The sequence below is a fragment of the Vulpes vulpes genome, chromosome 15 (genome assembly GCF_048418805.1).
Source record: "Vulpes vulpes isolate BD-2025 chromosome 15, VulVul3, whole genome shotgun sequence".
NCBI lineage: Eukaryota > Metazoa > Chordata > Mammalia > Carnivora > Canidae > Vulpes > Vulpes vulpes.
In genome coordinates, this window is record NC_132794.1 from 88,229,004 (window position 1) to 88,250,755 (window position 21,752).

Consider the following 21,752-nt stretch of genomic DNA (forward strand, 5'->3'; position numbering starts at 1 on the left):
GCTGACGGTATAAATAGGGCTGTCTCCTGGCTTGGGTGGACTGCCTGTCCTGGGAAATCTCTGGTTCCCTTGGCTGGCCTCAGATGTCGTGTCACTTCCCAGTGGCTCAGTTGTGCCAGTCCCCAAAGCCACAATGAAGACCTCCTGAGGCATGATACCAAGAGGCAGAGGGACTGCCTACCTTGTCTCTCGTGTAGACTTTTCTCCTGTTCCCTCCCACCTGCCCACAGGTGCTCTCAGCCGTGATTCCTCCACCAGGCTCCCGACCCCATTCACTGGGCGATTGTCAGCTCCATTTTCAACTCAGCAGACACTTGTCGAGAACTGGCACCAGGCCAGCATGCTGTGAGGCCATGGGGTGTTCAGAGGCAAGCCATCAGGAACCTGTCCTTCGATAGGTTCTCGAGACTCCCCTCTTTGGCATCGTCATTCTGAATTAAACAGTGTGAAGCAGGTGGTAGTAGTGTGCACACACACCCAGGCTCAGAGACACACACCAGCTCCAGGTAAATCGGAAAGGGCCTTTGGTTGTGCTCTCCAACTCTTTACAGTGCCCTCCCTTGGGGGTAGTATCGCCAGACACCATTCATTATGGAGACCAAACCACAGGTCCACCATCATTATCCTCCCCCAATCCAGACCGCTGTGCCCTCCTGCTCTCTTCTCTTACCTCTCCAACTCGGTGCTCAGCAGTGACTTCAGAGGTGATCCATTGAACTAACTTACATGAAGGTGTAGATGAGTGTGCCACTTCCACTTCTGTTCTCCTGTGTTTACAAGTGGAGTTCTTCTGTTGGAATCAAGCGTATACCCCAGCCCGGCCCCTATGTTTCTGAGTCCAGTGGGTCTGAAGTAAACCCTGGAGCCTGCCTTTCTAACCAGCACTTCAGGAGATCTTAACACAGGTGGTATGTTGAACAGCCCTCTGAGACTCCAGCTTTGCCTCTGTACTCAAAAAACCTACATTCTCTGCTCAGTCACAGATATCTTGCTGTTCCCTGTCCACCATTATCACAGAAAGTCATGGTTTTCATGGGCGTTTTGTACTTCCCCATGCTGGTGTGGACTTTGACTACAGAATGATCTTTTGTTGTTTGTTGTTGTTTTAAAGATTTTATTTGGGATGCCTTGGTGGCTCAGCGGTTGAACGTCTGCCTTTGGCTCAGGTCATGATCCTGGAGTCCCTGGATCCAGTCCCACATTGGGCTCCCTGCGTGGAGCCTGCTTCTCCCTCTGCCTGTGTCTCTCTGCCTCTCTCTCTCTCTGTGTGTCTCATGAATTAATAAATAAAATCTTTTTAAAAAATCTTTTTAAAAATAAGTGAAATAAAGATTTTATTTATTTATTTATTTGACACACAGAGGACAAGAAGGGGGAGTGGCAGGGAGAGGGAGAAGCAGGCTCCCTGCTGGGCTCAGAGCCCCACATAGGGCTCAGTCCCAGGACCCCAGGATCATGCCCTGAACCAAAGGCAGACACTTAACTGAGCCACCCAGGTTCCCCGATCTTTTGTTGTTTTTTAAATTTCTCTTCTGTTTTCATTAAAGATAAGGTCCATTTGTTTTACTCTGTCTTTGACCTGGAGCTTATTTAGGACAGGTAGAGACATAAGTAGAAGCCACTAGATGCTCCTGCTTGGAAACCAGCAGCACCGGGCCTGCCCCTGGACAGTTACCCAGAGCTGCCAGTAACTAAAACCCTAGAGGTTGTGGCCCTTGGGCTTTGCAGCTCATCACCACTCCCAAAAACCCCTCACTCGGCTCCACAAACCCTTCCTACTTTTCTGTAGCCGCTCCCTGGAACTTTACATACCCTTTTTTCTTTGTTAACAACTTTCATTGTATTATTCTTATACCGAAGTCATAAATGCCTTTTAGGAAACTTGGAAAATATAAGCAAAAAAGTCTTTTTTTCACTAGTCATTGCCAATCAGCTCTAACCACTGTTACCATTTTGATGTGAATCCTTCCATTCTTTTTAATATATATATTTTTCACATACTTTTTTAGAAACAGGAGCTGGAGCACAGAACACTTGCTGTTCTATACCCTTTTTCACTGTTTTGTGGACATTTCTCCACATTAGTCAGCATTACAGAGCGGCTGCCACAGATGCACAGATTTTATTTAGCCTTTCTCCTGCTGGCATACATTTAGTTTGTTTCTAGCTTTCCCTGTTTAAAATTGTGTCGAGTTAAACAGCTTCATAGATGAACCTTCACCACATACTTGTAATTATTTTCTTAGCATACATTCTTGGAAACCGAATATCTGAGCCAAAAGGATGCACATTTTTTAGTTTTTTGGTACCATACCAAATGCCCTCCAGAAAGTTTGTACCAATTTGTGCAGCATATGAGAGTGTTCACACCCTTTCTACTGCCCAATGTTTTTGACTCAGCTAACTATAAAACATCGTGGTTTGTTGTTTTTTTTTTTTTTAAGTAACTGAAATTAAAAATATTCATCAGTTTGCTTTTATGTTTGGATTAAAACCTTCTTTTTCAGTTTTTGTCTGTATCTTTGCCTAAATTATAAGCATCAGACTGTAGGGATCCAGACATTTTGGCATGTCTGTTAACACATGCTTGCCTCCGGTCTGGAGAGTTTTGCTGGATATTTTTATGCTGTATTTGACTCAGTGTTGGAGGGAGCCAGCACCTGGCCCAGAGGTGCTGCGGCTGCCCTCTGCTGGCTCTGAAGTGCCATGATGGCTGCAAAGACAACTTGGCTCCTGTGCCCTTTCCTTACATCAACCTTCCCTATTCCCCGCACCACCCCCACTCCATTCTGATATTTTCTAGTGTCTTCCACCTGAAAGGGCCAGCATATAAGATGAGGAATTTTTAAACCATTGCATTCTTGGTGATTGCAGGTGCTGTTAATATTTACAGATGCACACTTGCATTGTGTCCCATTTGTGGGTGGGTCTGTGATAACTGGAAAGCATTCTGCTGTCCACGTGCAGGGGAGGGGACTCTGAAAGCCAGATATATGAGCAAAGCATCCCTCAGGTGATGACTTTGAAAAGGGGATACCATGGGGCTATTTTTAGCTTAGGAGACAGTGAGAGGCATGTGTACGTGGTTATACCTTAGGAGTCCTGATGTCACAGTCCAACCTCAATTGTCAGGAATAGAGCCAAAACCTAACCACTTGATGGGACAGAAGTTAGGGGGTTCTGAGCAGGAACAACAGATGCCCTGAAGCTTAGTCTCTTTCTTCTTTGGGAAGCCTCTTTCTTAAAACTGGATGCTCTCGATTTCAAAAGTACTGACAGGCTTTCTCAACCTCAGCAGATTAGGAGCCCATTAGCTGGGCCTGACCTCTACCTATAGGAGCCACAGGTAGGCAGGGGCTAGTAAGAAGTGACATCTGGCCAAGAGGAAGGAGACAGGAAAACTATAGAAATCAGCTCAAGAAGTTTGGGACGTCTGGGTGGCTCAGCTGTTGAGCAACTGCCTTTGGCCCAGGGCGTGATCCTGCGGTCCAGGGATCGAGTCCCACCTCAGGCTCCCTGCATGGAGCCTGCTTCTCCCTCTGCTTGTGTCTCTGCCTCTCTCTCTGTGTCTCTCATGAATAAATAAATAAAATCTTAAAAAAAGAAAAGAAAAAGAGAAATCACCGAGTGGAGGGGCAGCCCCACACGGCCCACAGGTCCCTGAGGGTGTCACTTAATGACTGTGAACCCTGGTTGATCAGAGTTATTGCTAAAGGACCAGAGAGAGAAGGGGTCAGAAATCATGAAGCAGAGCTATTTCTTTGATCCAGTTAAAAAACCCCTCTGGACCAAACTTTCACAAAAAACATCCAGACAGAACTATAATCTGTCTCTCCACTGTGTCCTTTCTCTTCCACGCTTAAGCCCCTGATTGATCTGGTTTTAATATTTGTGGCTGGTGTGAGGTAAGGATTCTGTTTTGTGTTTTCCTATATGGAGAGCCTGTAGCCCTAATAGCATTTATCAGTAGTCCCTTGTGAAGAAAAATCTTGGGGCGCCTGGGCAGCTCAGTCAGTTAAGCATTTGCCTTCAGCTCAGGTCATGATCTCAGGGTCCTGGAATCAAGCCCTGTGTCAGGCTCCCTGCTCAGCAGAGAGCCTGCTTCTCCCTCTGCCCCTCCCCCACTCGCTCATGCTCTTTCTCTCTCTCTACCTCAAATAAATAAAACCATTAAAAAGAAAAAAAGAAAAAGAAAAACCTCCTCTGTTTCTCCTCTGCTGATCACACAGAATGCTTCTGACGCCAGTTTTATGGGTATTTTTCCCACACCAATTCTCCCAATTTTCTGTGGATGCCTACTGGTATCCTACAATTCTATTCAATTCTGATGCCACCTGGAATTAGTGCACGTGTTAAGGGTTCATGCCCCAAGACTGCCCCAGCTTCCAGTTTCGAGTAGTGAGTACCCAGGTTACCCACAACTTATGTCCAACTTGGCTACAAATCAGAGGTTCCCATGACCTCCCCTTGGGTTCAGTAATCTGCTAGAGTAGCTCAACAGTACCCATGAAAATAGTTTACTTACTATTGCTGATTTATTACAAAGGACATTTTAAAGGATACAAATAAATAGCCAGATGAAGAGATCCTATGAGGGGACATTTCAAAGTGTCCCAAGCACAGGAGCTTTTGTCCCAGACTTCGGGTGTGCTACCCTTCCAGCACATGGATATGCTTACCAACCTGGAAGCTCTCCAAGCCTCATACTTTTGGGATTTTTGTGGAGGTTTCATCACATAGGTATGACCAGTTATTAACTCAGTTTACAGTTCCTCTCTCCTCACCAGAGAATGAGGGACAGGGCTAAAAGTTCCAAGCTTTTCTTAGAGCCCACCAAGAGCCACCTCATTAGAATGAAAGACACTTGAATCACCCAGGAAGTTCCAAGGGGTTTGGGAACTCTATATCAGACAGACATCTCTATCACTCAGGAAATTATAAGAGTTTTAGCAGCTGTGTATTAGGAACCAGATAAAAGACCGAATATTATCAGAAACCAGGGGCAGAGGCCAGTGTGTGTGTGTATATATATATTTCACATCCATCTTACATGCACACACCATCTGCAATGTTCCTGCTCATTTTAGTCATGTTTCTGTATATGCTGGGTCTATTTCTGGGCTCTCTGTTCTGTGCCATCAGCCCATTTATCTGTCCCTGTTCTAGGACTGCACTCACTATAGCTTTATAATCCGTGTTGGTAATGGTAGTGCAGGTTCTCCCACTCATCCTGCTCTGGGGTGGTTTTGTCCTTCTATATAAACTTTAGACTTGCCAAGTTCCTGGAGGAGAGAGGAAAAAAGCTTCCCAGTTAGGAATCTTAGTGAAATTGCATTAAATCTATAGGTCAGTTTTTAAAGATTTTATATATTTATTCTTGAGAGATAGAAGGAGAGACAGAGCCAGAGACACAGGCAGAGGGAGAAGCAGGCTCCATGCACCGGGAGCCCGATGTGGGATTCGATCCCGGGTCTCCAGGATCGCGTCCTGGGCCAAAGGCAGGCGCCAAACCGCTGCGCTACCCAGGGATCCCGAAAATAGACATTTTTATGATCTCTTTGAATATTGTTTCGTCCCCCTTCTAACTGTTGTATCCTTCTGGAAATTCTGACTTAAAATGTTAGACCCTTTTTTTTTCTCCCCAAGATTTTGTTTATTTATTTAAGAGAGAGAGACAGAGATGGTGAAAGAGAGCAAGAGCAGGGAGGAGAGGGAGAAGTAGGCTCCCCACCCAGCAGGGAGCTTGATGCAAGGCTTCATTCATCCCAGGACTCTGGGATCATGACCGGAGCCCAAGGCAGAGACTCTCAACGGACTGAGCCACCCAGGTGCTCCAAAGTTAGAACCTTTAAGTTTCGGTTAGTATGTTTCTCATTTCTAGAAGTCCTGTATGGTTCTTTTAATTTCTCCTTGGTCATTTTTTATACATCTATTTTTTGTTCATATTGTTAAGACTCACTTATTTCTTAAACTTGGTATTTTGTAATCTGTGTCTGATAAACCCCATATCTGAAATCTTTGTCTGTCTGATTCTTCCGTCTGCTGTTTTTGCTGGCTCTGGTTCATACTGCCGGTTTCCTTGTATGTTGTGCTTAAAAAAAAAAACAAAAAAAAACTCTGACCTTATCATTTATTTTCCTTGGAACTTTATCCTGGGAATTCTTTGAGGCCTGGTTTAAAGTTGTTTTCCCACAAAGAGGATTTGCATTTCTTTCTGCTAACCCAGAAGCCCTTTAAATTAAATGTCTGACTTTGAGAGTTTGCTGCCTGCACTGGTGGCAAACCTGCAGGAGGGCCATTGTGGATTCTGTCTTGATCTAAGGTGGGATCCTCACTCTTTCACTTACTGTGTGACCTCAGGCGAGTCATTTGATCGCTCTGCCTGTCCCATCATCTGGGGGAAACTCTAAACCTTTAGGGCCTAAGGCTAATTGTGAAGCTAAAATGGGACAGTGTATATAAGTACAGTGCTTGCAGGGTGTTCTTTCCCACAACTGGTAGGCAGTGGATGTCATTGTGTTCCCCTGAGGAGCCCCCTCTCCTGCCCCATCCAGACAAGGCAGCCTTGGGGCTGACCTCAGCTTTGGTTCTGCCTCTTGCCTGTAGAATCTGAATTCTAGGGGGGAGCTGAGGGCTTGAGACCTTTCTCCTGTGGCAAATTCTGCGCTCAGCTTTGAAAGGACTGAGCCTCATAGAGCCTTTGAGAGATGTTTCTGGCCTCCGTCTTAACTTGTCTTGGAAGTCATTTGGGGCCACGTAACAAGAAAAATGACATTTAGCAGAATTGTTTTCATCTTCAGATGCCACAGGGGTTTTTTGGTTGCCTGCTTATGGTTTTTTCAAAAAAATATTTTTTATAACTATGTGGTAGACAATTCATTAATGACAGACATTGCAGTTTATCATGTTTAATCATGGGAATATACATTGACAGTAATGTAAGTATAGAAAGAAACATATTGGCATTAAAAAAATGCGAAGTCCTTTCTGTAACAAGGAATATAAACAAATAAATGTAATAGTCTGAGCTTAGCTAGGGCACCCGGGTGGTTGGTTAAGCATCCTCTGACACGTGATTTCAGCCCAGGTCATGACCTCAGGGTGGTAAAATCAAGCCCTGCTTTGGGCTCTGTGCTCAGCAGGGAGTCTGCCTGGGATGCTCTCTCCCTCTGCCCACCTTCCCACCCGCACCCCTGCTCGTGCAGGTGCACGCTCACTCTCTATCAAATAAATAAATAAGTCTTTTTAAAAAATGATATGAACTCAACCATATTGAGAGAAATGGGGGGAAAGGAAATCTGTTTCTGTGTCAACGGTGGTTATTTCTGAAGAGTGGAGTTTTTTTTGTTTTTTTTTTTTTTTTTTAATTCGTGAGAGACGGGGATAGAGAGAGAGGCAGAGACACCAGCAGAGGGAGAAGCAGGCTCTATACAGGGAGCCTGACATGGATCTCTATCCTGGGACGCCAGGATCATGCCCTGGGCCGAAGGCAGGCGCTAAACTACTGAGCCACCAGGGATCCCCAAGAGTAGAGTTCTTGAGTCATTTTTTCCCCGGTGGCAGCATGGCACAGACAGCAGTGAGAGGGTGGGCTTAGCATTTAGAAAGTCTTGTGTGAGATCCCTACCCATGTGGCCTCAGGCAAATGATAGGCTCTTCAGGTCTCAGTTTGCCCATCTGCTGGGTTTTGCGTATGAGATGAACAGCAGTGGGTTTAAAGTGCTTGCCCTGCCCTATGAATGACCACCATTATTCTCACGCATTGACATTTTTGGCAGGTTTTTAAGAATAGTGAACGTGTACTCCTTCATAATCAAGGAAAGAGGCAATATATGCAGTGTTGACAAAGATAGTTTGCGTTCCCAGGCTGGGTGTGTGCAGTCTCCAGACTCTTCCTTGATGCCAAGAAAGGACCCCAAGACCTGAATATTTAGGAGCCACTGCTGGGAAGGGGAGGGATGGGGGAAGGGGGGGTGCTGGCAGGGAAGGGGTGGGAGAGAGGGCTGACCACAGCCTGGCTTTAGAGGCACTCAGCCTGTCCCTTCCATCCTGCTCAGGGCGCAATGAGCCCCTGAAGAAGGAACGACTGAAGTGGAAGAGTGACTACCCCATGACTGACGGGCAGCTGAGGAGCAAACGGGATGAGTTCTGGGACACAGCACCTGCCTTTGAGGGCCGCAAGGAGATCTGGGACGCCCTCAAGGCTGCCGCCTATGCAGCTGAGGCCAACGACCATGAGCTGGCTCAGGCCATCCTGGATGGAGCCAGCATCACCCTGCCTCATGGTGAGTGGGAGCCACCAGGCTGCTCAGGGTGGAAGAGAGCCAGTGGCCAACCACACATAGGGAGTTCTTATCCAAGCTGCTAGGTGGCCAGAGTGGCATTTGCTTGTTCATTTAGGCAGCCCTTACTGACCAGGGGTGGGGGCACAAACAAAAATGAGACACAGTCCCTGCTCGTCTAGTGAAGGGATAGAAAGACACCAGCCAACCTCAAAGCAAGCTAGATGAAAGCAAGATAGAGTTGCTCAGGGTACTTTGGGATCACAGAACATCTGAGGTACTAACCTTCTGTTGGATGTTATGTGTTGGACACTGAGCTAGAAGCTCCTACTATATTATCACATTTAAGTTCATAACAGCCTTGTGGGGCCGTGTAAAGTAGAGAATAACAATGGAAGTCTAGAATCACAGACCTGGGTTGTAACAAATGTCTCTGTTTTTGGTGGTGTGCCCCTGAGCAGGGAGCTTCTCGATTTTAAAGTCTCAGGAACTTACAGCTGTAAAGTGGGGATACCCATCTCATAGGATGGTTTTAAGGACTCAGCAAGATATGCAAAACATTCTTTAGCCAAGTCCCAGCACTTAGTAGGTGCTCAAGACACAATAAATATACTACTATATGCAATACATAGTACAGGAAGGAAACTGGGGCCCACCAGGGGATAAGCCATGAAGAGCGGGGCCCGTGCTTTCTATTCACCCTTGTAACCCCAGCACCAAGCCCATATGTTCAGGAAAGACTTGTTGAATGAACAAATGGAACGTTTCATAGTTTGCCAGCATTGAACAAGCCAGTACCTGGTAAAGCCAAGATGCCAGCCCACATCCTCCCGATTTTACCTTGAACTCCCAGCTCTCTGTCCCAGAGACACCTGACTGTAGGGTGGGTTTGGGGACTGTGGGATGCCAGAACAGGTGTATTACTTTGCTTGGGTTGCTATTACAAAATATCACAGATTGGGTACCTTATTAAACAACAGATTTATTTCTCATAGTTGTGGAGGCTGGGAAGCCCAAGATCTAGGTGCTAGCTGATTTGTTTTTTGGTGAGGGCTCTCTTCTTGGCTTGTAGATGGCCACCTGCTTGCTATGGCTTCGCATGGTGGGGAGAGAATGTGCCTCGGTGTCTCTTCTTATAAAGACACTAATCCTATTGGATTGGTGCTCCTCCCCAATATGAGCTTATTTAACCTTAATTACTCCCACATGGGCCCCTGTCTCCAAATTACAGCGACATTGGGGGTCCCGGGGGTCCCCAAGCAGACTCTGACTGGCCCGGTCCTCACACAGGCACCCTCTGTGAATGCTACGACGAGCTGGGCAATCGCTACCAGCTGCCCATCTACTGCCTGTCGCCGCCCGTGAACCTGCTGCTGGAGCACACTGAGGAGGAGAGCCTGGAGCCGCCAGAGCCCACGCCCAGCGTGCGCCGCGAGTTCCCCCTGAAGGTGCGCCTTTCCACGGGCAAGGACGTGAGGCTCAGCGCCAGCCTGCCTGACACAGTGGGGCAGCTGAAGAGGCAGCTGCACACCCAAGAGGGCATTGAGCCGTCCTGGCAACGGTGGTTCTTCTCCGGGAAGCTGCTCACAGACCGCACGCGACTCCAGGAAACCAAGATCCAGAAAGATTTTGTTATCCAGGTCATCATCAACCAGCCCCCGCCACCCCAGGACTGATGAGCCCGCGGACCCCTGGGAAGAGAGGCCATGGAGGGCTCTGTGGGGCTGAGAGGCCCTCCTGGCTGAGCACTAAGTCCCCCCCCACCCTGCTGCTGCCTCCGAGTGCTGTTACTTTCTTCAGGGGCGCCTCCTGCCGTGTGGTTGCTGAGCAAGCCATGAAGGGACCCTGCCTCCCAGGGGCACTGTGGGCCACCAGTGCCCCACACCCGGGAGGCAGTGCTGCCACACACAGGCTTTGCCAACTTGGTCAGAGAAAAGGCACTCTGGGGCTTTCCACCCTGCCTCTCTCCCGCAGCAGGCTCGAGCCACAAGGGCCAGCCCGGAGGCCCCTGGAGCCCAGATCTGTCATCTGGTGCTGCCGGCTGTGCTCACTCCGGTTTTCTGCTCAGGGTCTGAAGCAGCTGCTGTCTCCTACCCCTGCCCCCCACTCCCTGACTCTGCCCTGGGCCTGGTGCCAGTCCCCTGGAGGGGAGGGAATGGCTGGTGAGCCCCAGGGGCAGGGAGCCTGAGGCCGGCCTCTGCCTCTCCCTGCCCCCCAGCACAATTGGCAGAGATGGGGTGGGGGTGTGGCTGGACGGCTGTGCTGTTGTGGCGGGGGTCTGCACAGGGCCATCTCCTGGCTGTAACCCAAGCGGTGGGGGGTCTGCAGCCTGGTCATGGCCCACAACAGGTCCCTGTGTACAGACATATCTGCATATTTATCAATAAAGCCTTTTGCTCCTTCCTTCTCTCTTGCCTAGCTTTGACTTTGGGTTCCTCGGAAGCTCTGTGGAGCCCCAGAGCCAGTTCTGGTGTGGGAGCAGGTCATAGCAGAGAATTCAGGGGAGCCTCGAATTACTAGTATTCCAAGCCCTGTGTTCTTACAGGTCCTCAGAAGAAACACTTAACCCCTGAGCCCACTTTGCTTATCCTTGATGTAGAGACGATGCTGCTTGCCCTGTCTCTTCCCTCAGTTGCTGGGAGGATTAAATGGAATAACAGATGCGAAAGTGCTTTGAAAGTAGAGGCAGCATCTCAGGAAGGTGGCCTTAGTAATCTGCTGGTCTGCTCGCGTAGCAGGAGGGGGCTGGCTGCCTGCTCCAGCCCCTGAGCCCGGCCCTCAGGACTTGAGGTGTGTGCCAAAATCCTGGAGATGCTGTGCCGCACCCTCGGTGATGTGAAAGGAAAATCTCAGACAAACTTAGACTACTAGCATGTGTCAGCTTACCAGCAAGGGAACGAGAAAGAAAAAGGTTCTGACTTCCTTTGGGAAAAGTGTGCATATCATCATCCTAGGGGGACCTCTGATAAGGTGGTTTAGCCACACGAGGCACATGAGCATTACAGAATTGCAGAGCTGTAGCGTCTGTGGCTCATTGGCACGTTAAACCTGGGTCATGACGACCCAGGGCTCCCTCCCACAATTCTAGGTGTGGAGTTGAGCAAGTTCAAGTCTGCTTTTTCTCGATTGAGAGTTTTTTCCTTCTCAGCGAGCGGGGCCAGACCCCAGTCAGGGTGGCCTGACAAGGAAACCAGGAGGAAAGGATCAGAAGGAGCTGGTGTCCCTGTCACCTGGGCTCAGCACTGCACTCTGGTGGCTTTAAGGTGGCTTCCTGACACCCTTCTTGAAGCAAGAACTTTTTAACTTTTGGAGAGGCTTCGTGAGACAGACAGACAGGTGGGTCAAGGTTTGTCAGAGGTAATGAACATGCAGCCACATACAGCGATGCCTCGCTAGGGGGCGCTGCGGGACCCTGGAGAGGCAAAGGCCTGCGTGAGCTGCAGGCTAAGAGGGAGGCACCTGCTCTTACTCCTGCCCACCACCTTCGCACTTCAGCCCAGACATAGAAGTGTCTGCCCCACTCTCGAGCAAGCAGGGCCTGTTCACAGGATAGCTGGGGACGCAGCCCACAGTTGACTTTCAGTTCCCCTCACTGGCAGTGGAGTTTCCAGGCGTCCAGCAGGTGGCACTACCATCAGGGTTGGGGGCAGCCAGTGTGTCCTTTGTGCAGTCCAGCTGCCGCGGCTAAGGCCCAACTGGATCCAAGCACTCAGGACAGAGGCTGGGCAGCTCCTTCCTGCAGCTCTGCTTTTGGGACACTGGGCCCTTCAGCTCCAATACGCCAGGGGGTGAGGCTGGGGGGCAAACTGTCCCTGTTTCCCCTAGCTCACTGGGGCTGCCCGGGGTGAAGGTGACAGGTGGGGGAGGCAGGTGGAGAATTGGGCCGGTGAGCTCATGGCAAAGGCGCCCAGCGGGGAGGGGGTGGATGCCCTGGCTTATAAAGCCCCTGAAGCCCTGTGGCCTGCAGAGGGTGGTTATAGACAGCACCATGGAGGGCTCTGAGGCAGTGCAGAGGGCCACGGCACTTATCGAAGAGCGGCTGGCGCAGGAGGAAGAGAATGAGGTATGGGTATGGTGTGGGGACCCAAGGGGATTCTAAGGAGATCCAGCTCTATTGTTAAGGGAAGCAAGAGCCTGGCTGCCACATCTTCAGTGGGAAGGAAGGCAAGTGTCCCCAGGGGCCCGATGGCTCCATTCCAGCCCAACAGTGCTCCTGGTGGAGGGGGTTGCTGGCAGTGGGAGACTGGAGCTTCCATCCCAAGAACTGAGAGACAGTGGGGCGGGTGAGGCAAGCTGGGCTCCTGAGATCCTGCCACCCAGCTGGGCCTCGTGGAGGCAGGCCAGGCTGCACCAAGCAGGACAGCTGGGGTGCTACCTGAGAATGTGGGAGTGTGGGCCCCCGAGATCTCCCAGCAGCTAAGTGGGAGGCTGAGATGGGACAAACTCCCAGCATATGGTCCCTGAAGAAGGATAAAGACTGGGAGCAGAGCGAGGAAGGGGTGCTGGGAAAGGAAGCGTGGGTTTTCCCTAGACTACCAGCCGCATGTGGGGAAGCTTTTGGAGCATGCAGCTCTGGGCAACTGCATTTTCTCTGGGATAAAGAAGTGGGGGAGAGGAGAGTGCAGGCTTGTCTACTCTTCATTCTATTTAAATTAGTACCTGACTTAGAGTCTCCTCTACCAAGTGCTGGGTGCTGTGAGGAATAAGAGGATCAGTAGGGCCAGCCCCTACCTCCTCCTTACCAGCCCTACATTTGTTTTAGCCAGCACCTGTCAGGTGCACAGTCCACTAAGAAACAGGCAGAGTGAGGGGCGCCTTGGTGGCTCAGTCAGTTAAACATCTGCCTTTGGCTCAGGTCACAATCCCAGGGTCCTGGGATGGAGCCCCATGTGGGGCTCCCTGCTCAGTGGGGAGCCTGCTTCTCCCTCTCCCTCTGCCTGCTGCTCCCCTTGGTTGTGCACTCTCTCTCTCTGTCAAATAAAATAAAATAAATAAATAAATAAATCTTAAAGAAAGAAAAACAGGCAGAGTGAAGTAATGGTGAAATAGAGTTGTTAAGTCAGAAGTGAAGGGGCACGTAGGGTAGGTGAGTCACTCTGACTGTGGGTGCTCAAGGACTCTTGGGAACGCGTCGGCATTTGAGTGGGGCCTTCAAGGCTGGTGAGTGGAGACCTGGGAGGGAGGGCATTCCGAGCGAAGGAAAAGATAGGCACAGAAGTTTGGGTGGGTGACGGTGGGCCTGTTCTGAGAAAATCTGGTAATAGGTAGGGGCTAAGGCTGGGCATAAACCAGAGAAGGCCATGGAAAAGAGATTTATTCTGTGGGCAATGGGGAGCCACAAAGTGCTGCTGAGTGAGGGCGGGTGGTGCCATCTGACCTATTTTAGGAAGGCAGCTCTGACAGCCTGAGAAGGACATGTTGGAGAGGAAAGACTGGCCCTAGCAGGAATGGGAGGGAGGAAACAAATCACTTTGGAGGTAGGATCTGTTCAAAAAAGGAGTGACAGAATGGGGGTGAGGAAGAGGGAAGGAGCAGGACTCTGGTGGGGGGCAGGTTTTGGGGGGAAGAGCTGGGGCTGAACCTGCTGAGTCTGGGCTGGGGCACCTCTGGATCTCCAGGAATGCGACCTGCCCTGGTGCCAGGCAGGTGAGTCATGCTGCTGGGCCATTTCTGGAGTGCTGCCGCTGGACAGAGGCCTTCAGCAAGGGGACACAGACCAGTCCTCATCCATTCATTCACCTAACAAATATAGCAGCAGGGCTGTCAGGGCGCTGGGTGCTCACAGAGCCGGTCTTCCCACCAAGTGCCTCCTACATGCCCGGCACTGCGCTAAGCACTGTATGGCCATTCTTTCATTTAATCTGTACAAAAATCTGCAAAGTAAGGTGGGAGTTTGTTTTGTTGTGTTTTACCAACTAACACCCAATCCAGTAAGCATTTATTGAGTACTTACTGTATGTCAGCCCACAAAGACAAATCTAAAGCAAGGGACCACAGAGTCTGGGTAAGGTATGAACGAGCATGAGAGCTAGTTGTTCCCACCAGGCCCCAGTCCAGCAGGGTTCTCAGAAGGGAGCCTCTGTCCAGCCTGTTCCCCCTTCTTGGCATGGGAGGCGAAGGAGAGTCCGGAAGCCCCTGGTTTGGGCTCTGTTGTGGGAGCATACTAGGACTCATCACTGAAGACTTAGGGGTAGGCAGAGATGCTGAGCGCCCCCTGTCATGATCCATTCACTCATTCACTCATTTATTCTCCAAACATTCACTGAGCACCTGCCGTACGCTAGGCCCTGTCATAGGTGCGAGGGTTACCAAGACAATTATGACCCAAGCCCACCTTCTGGATGCTCCATGAGGAACCCAGCCAGGGTCCCACATGCAGTAGTAGCAGCAGCCCAAGGTCATCCTTGTTCCTGGATGAAGATGCAGTGTTCCAGGTGAGGCCAGCACTGGGGATACCTCAAACCATTTAAGCCCAACACAGAAGGGAGCAGCCAGTGCGCAACAGAACCTCCCAAATAAAGACCTGGGGAACCAGCCCTCAAAACAACCTTGGAATAGAACACTAGAGCTCAGTGGTAAATGCAAAAGGCAGCTGAGAGCTCTGTAAAGGTGGCCGGCCATTCCTCCCCAGCTGCCATCTGGGCTCTTCATCCTTTACCTGAGTGAGAATTCCCAGCACACAGGGCCTTCAGAAATAGGGTGCCAGAGCTTCACAAAAAGTGGTTTCCTTTAAAACAGAGGAGGAGGCCATGAGGAAGTGGTCCAGACAAGTCAAAACTACAAATGGAGAGGAGACTTGGAAAGAGTTTCACCCATATAATTACAACAAGGATAAGGTGAATGCTAAGAGTCCCTTCAAACTGAAGGCTAGGTAGCTGTGGCTTCCATCCCTCAGATTTCCTGACAAGTTTCCAGCTCCAGCATTTCATGGAGCAGTAAAATCTGAGGAAAAAAAAGTTGGTATCTGACAGAGAGTTGCCAAATTTTTGTACTGACATGTGACTATTTATATAACTATAAACTCTTACCATAATCATTTCATCAATGTGAATTTTTAATGGCAACAAAGAAATCATCATCATCATCATCATCACCACCACCATCATCTGGGTGCTTTGAAAAGTGAATATATTTAATTTCATGAACACGCATTCTGGCAGCCCTTAAATTTGTTTTGCTGAGGACTGAGAAGCCCTTCCCTTTTCTGCCAGGTAATGTGGCCATCAGTGGAAAGGTATTTGAACTGACATTGGCGTTGGGGTGAGTTGGGGAACCATGAGCTTGGTTCTGGCCAGGGGCTCTCCAGGACCCATCAGAAGTGGGGCTCAGAAGGGCTCTGAGGTCACAGTAGGAGGTCCTTGCGATCTCCTTGGAGTGGGTTGGGAGAGAGGCTACCTGCCTCCATTCGTGCTGTAGGCAGGTCCTGGAGCACCTCCTCTCTTTGGCTCACCAGAAACTCCGAGGAAATGCCCAGCAGAAGCTGCCCATGGACATGCTGGTGTTGGAGGATGAGAAGCACCAAGGGGCTCCGAGTCTGGCCTTACAAAAGGTTAAGGTAAGTGTGAGAAGAACCCAACCTCTGTGCTCAGGGGACAGGACAGGCAGCTATGGCTTTGCTCCCTGTTATATGAGAACCATCATCTCAGCCCCCCTAACCCCCAGGGAGCACGCTAGCCATACAGAATCTCGGCCCCACCCCAGACCTGCTGAGTCGGAATCTGCACGTGTATAAGATCCCAGGGGATTGATTCACTTTGGAAGCCCCAACTGATGGGGTAGCAATACAGCAAGGCACCATGCTGGTGTCAAGGGCCTCAGGGACATTGTATGTGCTAATTGGAGAGGTAAGAGGAAAGCAGAGTTTCCAGAGCACTGCTGTGGAGGATGATCCCATAGGATGCTTATCTGAAGGTCATCAACCAAGCCGCAATAGAAGTTAACTCTGGGAGGAGGGCTTTGTCTTCATACATTTTGTTTCTGTATTGCTTTTATGATCACACCACACACACACAAATGAAACTGCATGGAAAGCTGGGGATTCAGATTCCATTCTGAAGGCCTGGGCTGAGGTTACCTCTGAGATTCCCTCATCCTACCCTTCACCTACGTGAAGGCTGAAAGCTGGGACCCTTAAATCTCCCCTTGTCCCCTGATCCGAGCCGTCTGTGTCAGGGTCGCATCTGCTTCTCCTGGTCCTGGGCAGGAGAGCTAGACTTGGATTCTCTCTCTCCTGAGCAGCTCTCCCTATCCTCCTCCCCCAGCTTAGCTCAGGGGCCCCAAGGCCCCAGCGTGGGGTTTGATGAGCCACCTCCATGCAGGGCCAAGAGCGCGTGCGCAAGACATCCTTAGATCTTCGGCGGGAGATCATCGACGTGGGCGGGATCCAGAACCTCATCGAGCTGCGGAAAAAACGGAAGCAGAAGAAGCGGGAAGCACTGGCCGCCGCCCAGGAGCCACCTCCAGAGCCCGAGGAGATCGTAAGGGTCTTGGGGAGGACACCTGTGTCGGCAAGCGGTGGCGGGGGGGGGGGGGGGGGGGGGGTGCAGGAAGGCCGGGAGGGCCTCTGATCACTGCAGGGCAGCCGTCTGTGACGGATTCATGTTTTCCAGACTGGCCCCGTGGAGGAAGAGACATTCCTGAAAGCGGCAGTGGAGGGGAAAATGAAGGTCATTGAGAAGTTCCTGGCTGATGGGGGTTCCCCGGACACCTGTGATCAGGTGATATTCCTACCTGCACCTGTTCCTGCCTCCCTTTCAGAGTTGCCGCCCCCACTCCAACCACTTGTGGGCCTGTTTGAGAACAGGCATTGGGTGTCCTTGGGAGGAGGGCCCTTAGAAGAGCTGGGATATACCCTTGCCTGTGCAGGAATTTATCTACTATGTCCTTCGGCCTTTTTCAACTTGAACTACCTACAGGGTAATAAATGTCATGTGGTCTTTTAGGGAAGAAAGAGGAATGGAATTAAATAAAAAGAGCCCAAACCAAGAATTTGGGGCTCGAATCCCCTCTCTTATCATTCCCTAGCTATGTGACCTTCAGCTAGCTCTGTGCCTCAGTTTCCTCCTCTGTAAAATGTCCTGCTTCCCTCAGAGCATGTCATGGGGATTAAATGGAACATTAATGCCTCAATTAGCATTTACTGAATGAAGGAAAAAACTATAAAGCAGATGCTAGGATATGATACTATTTTTTATGTTGCACTGTATAATACACTTCCTTTTAAAACTTACTATTTTATTGTGGCAAAATACATATAATATGAAACATAACATGCCACTTTAGCCATTTTAAGTGTACATAGCAGTGGCATTAATTATATTTACCATGGCATGCAACCATCACCATGATTTTCAAAACATTTCTGTCACCCTTCACACTTTTTTGTTTTCTCTGGTACTGCCTCTTTCACACTTGGCAGGGTGCTCTTTCATACTCCTATCCCAGGATTAAGCAATTTACTGGTCACCTTCAGCCTGCATCATATGGACTCAAACTACATGGCCTTTCCATTCAATGAGACTCGAGAGTCTCACTCCTCTCCATCTTTCCAAACACCTTCCATCTCTGAGCACCCTGCCAGGTGCTGGCAAGTACAAAAAAGGAAAGACCAGGGTTGGGAGTAGAGGGAGACTGGCACATAACCAGATCTTTAGACTACTACGGGAAGATATGCCTCATGGCCTGAGTTTTTCAAGAGAAAAAAAAAAAAAAAAGCTGAAATTCATTCTTTTCTTGAATTAGTCATGGGTGTGGACCTCTCCATTCTGGTTCTGGGCTAGGCACTCAAAGGAAACAGAGTCTAGTAAGACTTGGCCTGCCTTCCAACACCCTCTCATTGTAGAAGCTTCTCTGGGTCCCCTGGGGGCAGGCTTGGCCTAGAGATTTCAAGATAATGGCACTTGAACTGCCCTGCTTCTTGAAGGAGGAGCAAGAATTCATCAAGCAGTCATATGAAGTGAGGGCAAAAGGGGCATTCCCAGCAGAGGGAACAGCCTGTGTCAAGATCTAGCTTGATGTGCCTGGGGTGGGGGACAGTAAGGTAAGAGTTCCCAGGGCATAAGAGGGCTCCTAGGCTGGTCTGAATAGAACATGAAGGAACTGCCAGAACATGGAAGCTATGGGCACCCAGCACAGGGATCAGAATGGAAAAGAGGTAAGGCCTGGGTCTCAGCCTGAGGCCAGAGATCAGGCCCTGACAGTTGCTCTGGGGACAGTTCCGCAGGACAGCACTTCATCGAGCTTCCCTGGAAGGTCACATGGAGATCCTGGAGAAGCTTCTGGAGAGTGGGGCCACTGTGGACTTCCAGGATCGGGTGAGCAAGAGAGCAGGTGTTGGGTGGGAGGTAGGAGGTGGGCCCAGAACCAGTAGACCCCCTCTCCCTGCAAATCTGTGGCAACCTGGGACACACCCAGGCTTCCTCCTGGCCAGCCCCAAGTTCCAGTGGGTTATATGGCCTGGGGCCATCCTCCATAAACCTGGCTTGGACCTGAGGGTTCCCCTGCTCTGCCAAGTCCATTGCCTAGGCACAGGGGTGCCCCTGCTCCTGCCCTGCCCCCTTTCCCCTGATTCCTCCCACCCTATTGGTTGGGGTCCTTTTCCCTAGGCATTTTCTCCCCTAAAGCCCCATCTCTTCTAGCTGGACTGCACAGCCATGCACTGGGCCTGCCGCGGGGGCCATTTGGAGGTGGTAAAACTCCTGCAAAGCCGAGGAGCAGACACCAACATCAGGGATAAGGTGAGGCAGTAACACTCACAGATATTAGGGTGGTTGGAGAGCGAGGGCAAAGGGCAGAGAACAGAAAAGCCCTGGAAGCAGGAAGGTAGTGAGTTAGGCTGATTTCTAGAATGGTTACAGAAACCAGGGAGGGCTCCTTACCATCCCCTGTAGGACCTTGGGGACTGCCATCAGGGGTGGGAGCAGGAAGGACCGAGGAGAGGTGAAGAGAAGAAATCCATAATTTAGGTAGCTTTGGCATTGACAAAAGATGTGGGATTTGTTCATCCATGCAATCCTTCATCATCTTTATCTATCTGTCCATCCAGCCATCCACTCATCTGTTCACTTGTTTATTCATCGGCCATTTTTCCTTTTTTTTTTTTTTTTAAGATTTATTTATTCATTTGAGAGAGACAGAGAGAGAGTACAAGCTAGGGGGTGGGGCAGAGGGAGAAGGAGAAGCAGATGCCCCACTGACCAGGGAGCCCAATGTGGGACTCGATCCCAGAACCCTGGGATCATGACCTGAGCTAAAGGCAGATGCTTAAATGACTGAGCCCTCCAGGCACCCCATCCACCATTTTTCTATTCATTCATTCCTTTGTGTGTAACCTTGAACAAGTGACAGCCTCTGAGCCTCTATTGCTTATCTGTCAAACATCTTATAGAATTCTTATATAATTAGATGGGAAAATGTATGTAAATTATTTATTCAGCATAAGGCTGATGTTTTGTCAGCTTTTGCCATGCCCGTCACATAGTTACTTCTGAGTAAATGGCATCTATTATAATTATTAAAAGAAGGGCAGAGGAGTGAACAGCTGCTCACAGCTGGGTGAGAGGGGAGCCATAGAAGGCCTCCCAGAGGACATGGCATGTAATGCTTCCGAGTTGACCACTGGATAGGATGGCGGAAATGGTAGCATTCCTAGTCTTTGCAGGGCTCAGGCCTTGGCATTAGGACTTGGGGAAGGGATTAGGCTGGAGTACCACAGTCTAGGCCCCTTCAGCCAGCAGTTCTCACTTCCTCCCCACACAGTTGCTGAGTACACCCCTGCACGTGGCAGTCCGGACAGGGCATGTGGAGATTGTGCAGCACTTTCTATCCCTGGGCCTGGACATCAATGCCAAAGACAGAGTGAGTGTCCAGCTTCCCTTCTGCTTAGCCACATCATGGGGGCTCCCCTACACGCCCCCAGGGGCCATAACTGAGTGTCACACTGGCTCTAGGAAGGAGACAGTGCTCTGCACGACGCTGTGAGGCTCAACCGCTACAAAATCATCAAACTGCTACTCCTGCATGGGGCTGACATGATGACCAAGAACCTAGTAAGTTCATTCATTCCCTGATTCAGTAATTAGTGTGTATCCCTTCCCAAGGCTCTGTACTAGGCACTCAGAGGACAGAGAAAACTGAGCAAGACTCAGCCTGCCCTTGGAGCACATTCATAGTGGAGGTCTCTCTGGGTGGCCTCCTGGGAACTTGACGCCCACACACCTCCTCAGCTCTTTTGATGTTTATCTCTGTCCAGAGTGCAAGTGCAGAGAAACAGCCTTAAAGGGCAGTAAGAGGACTTCCCAAAGGCCCCCAAGTAGATCAAAGGGGGTTCAAATGTCCAGGCCTAGGAAGGTCATAATCATGGAGGAACATAGCTGGAAGGAATCTAAGCGCTTGGTTGGCATGACCACTCCTACCTAGCACATGGTGTGGGCCTGGAGTTCTCTAAGGGTCCTACGCCCCTAGTCCAAGCTCTTCTTGGGGGCCCAGAGAAATCACAAAAGAGAGGGGAATGGGAGGGTCCCCCTGACTCAAGAAAGAGGGATATTATCCTAAGGGATAATAGGAAAGTCAGGAAGATACGGGGAGGATGTGAGTAGGGGTTTCTCAACCAGGACATTATTGACATTTGGGGCTGGACAACTGTTTATCTTGTGCATTATAGGATGTTTAAGCAGCATCCCTGGCCTCTATTCACTAATTGCCAGTAATTCCCACTTCCCTAATGGTGACAACCATAGACATCTCTAGATATTTGCCCCTGTTTGGAACTCCTGGTATAGATGAGGGAATGTCCCGGTACAAACTTCTGAACAGTGATCAGATCTCCTGGTTCCCCCAGGCAGGAAAGACCCCCACGGACCTGGTGCAGCTGTGGCAAGCGGATACCCGGCAGGCTCTGGAGCATCCGGAGCCCGGGGCAGAGCAGAACGGGTTGCAGGGTCCTGTAGAGAGTGCACAGGAGACCCCCCAACCTGTACCAGCCCAGTAAACATCTGCCCAGGCCAGCTGGGCACCCGGGCTGTCGCCCTGCGTGCAGCCAGGGGGTCATAAGAACGGCCCCAGAGCTGAGGACGCTGCCGTTCCTCCGTGGAGGACCCGGGACACCCACAAGCTACTGCAATAAAAAACAATAATAATAATAAAAAAAAATTTTTTTAAGTCATTTTTGCAATTGGTCCTGTTGGTTTCTGTTTGTGTCTGAAATGTAAGAATGAAGGAAAACCGAGCGAGGGTAGGCTCGGGGAAGAGGCCCACTTGCAGCCCTTTGCCCCCAGCCCTGTCGCTTTTCCTACCGAGGTGTCTTCTTTCCTGCCAGCTGCCCTTCCAAACCCCCCCGCGCGGGTCACTGCTCCCTGCACCCCTCCTGCCCGCCCCCCCGCCCCAGTGTCCCGGGGACCGCTGCCCCGCGGGGCTGCGAGCGCTTCGGGGGAGCAGGCCGGGACCGGGCCCCGGGGCGCGGGGCGGAGCGCG

The 21,752-nt window shown here is 50.3% G+C and overlaps 2 protein-coding genes across 3 annotated transcripts in view; both read left to right on the forward strand.

Moving 5' to 3' along the window:
* UBTD1 (ubiquitin domain containing 1) overlaps positions 1-10,689 on the forward strand; it is a 56,087-nt gene extending 45,398 nt beyond the window's left edge. For both annotated transcript variants that reach the window (XM_025991437.2, XM_072739668.1), the window contains 2 exons: positions 8,058-8,285; positions 9,573-10,689. In XM_025991437.2, the coding sequence (XP_025847222.1) occupies positions 8,058-8,285; positions 9,573-9,958 (614 nt within the window). In that variant the 3' untranslated portion in view covers positions 9,959-10,689. The remainder of the gene's footprint in view (positions 1-8,057; positions 8,286-9,572) is intronic.
* Positions 10,690-12,161: 1,472 nt separating this feature from the next.
* On the forward strand, positions 12,162-21,444 carry ANKRD2 (ankyrin repeat domain 2). The gene is given in 10 exon segments (XM_025991449.2): positions 12,162-12,251; positions 12,253-12,345; positions 15,736-15,837; positions 16,601-16,759; positions 16,892-16,999; positions 18,497-18,595; positions 18,920-19,018; positions 20,040-20,138; positions 20,231-20,329; positions 21,121-21,444. Coding segments are annotated over 10 exon segments (1,083 nt in total). The 5' UTR covers positions 12,162-12,176; the 3' UTR covers positions 21,271-21,444.
* Positions 21,445-21,752: the final 308 nt, after the last annotated feature.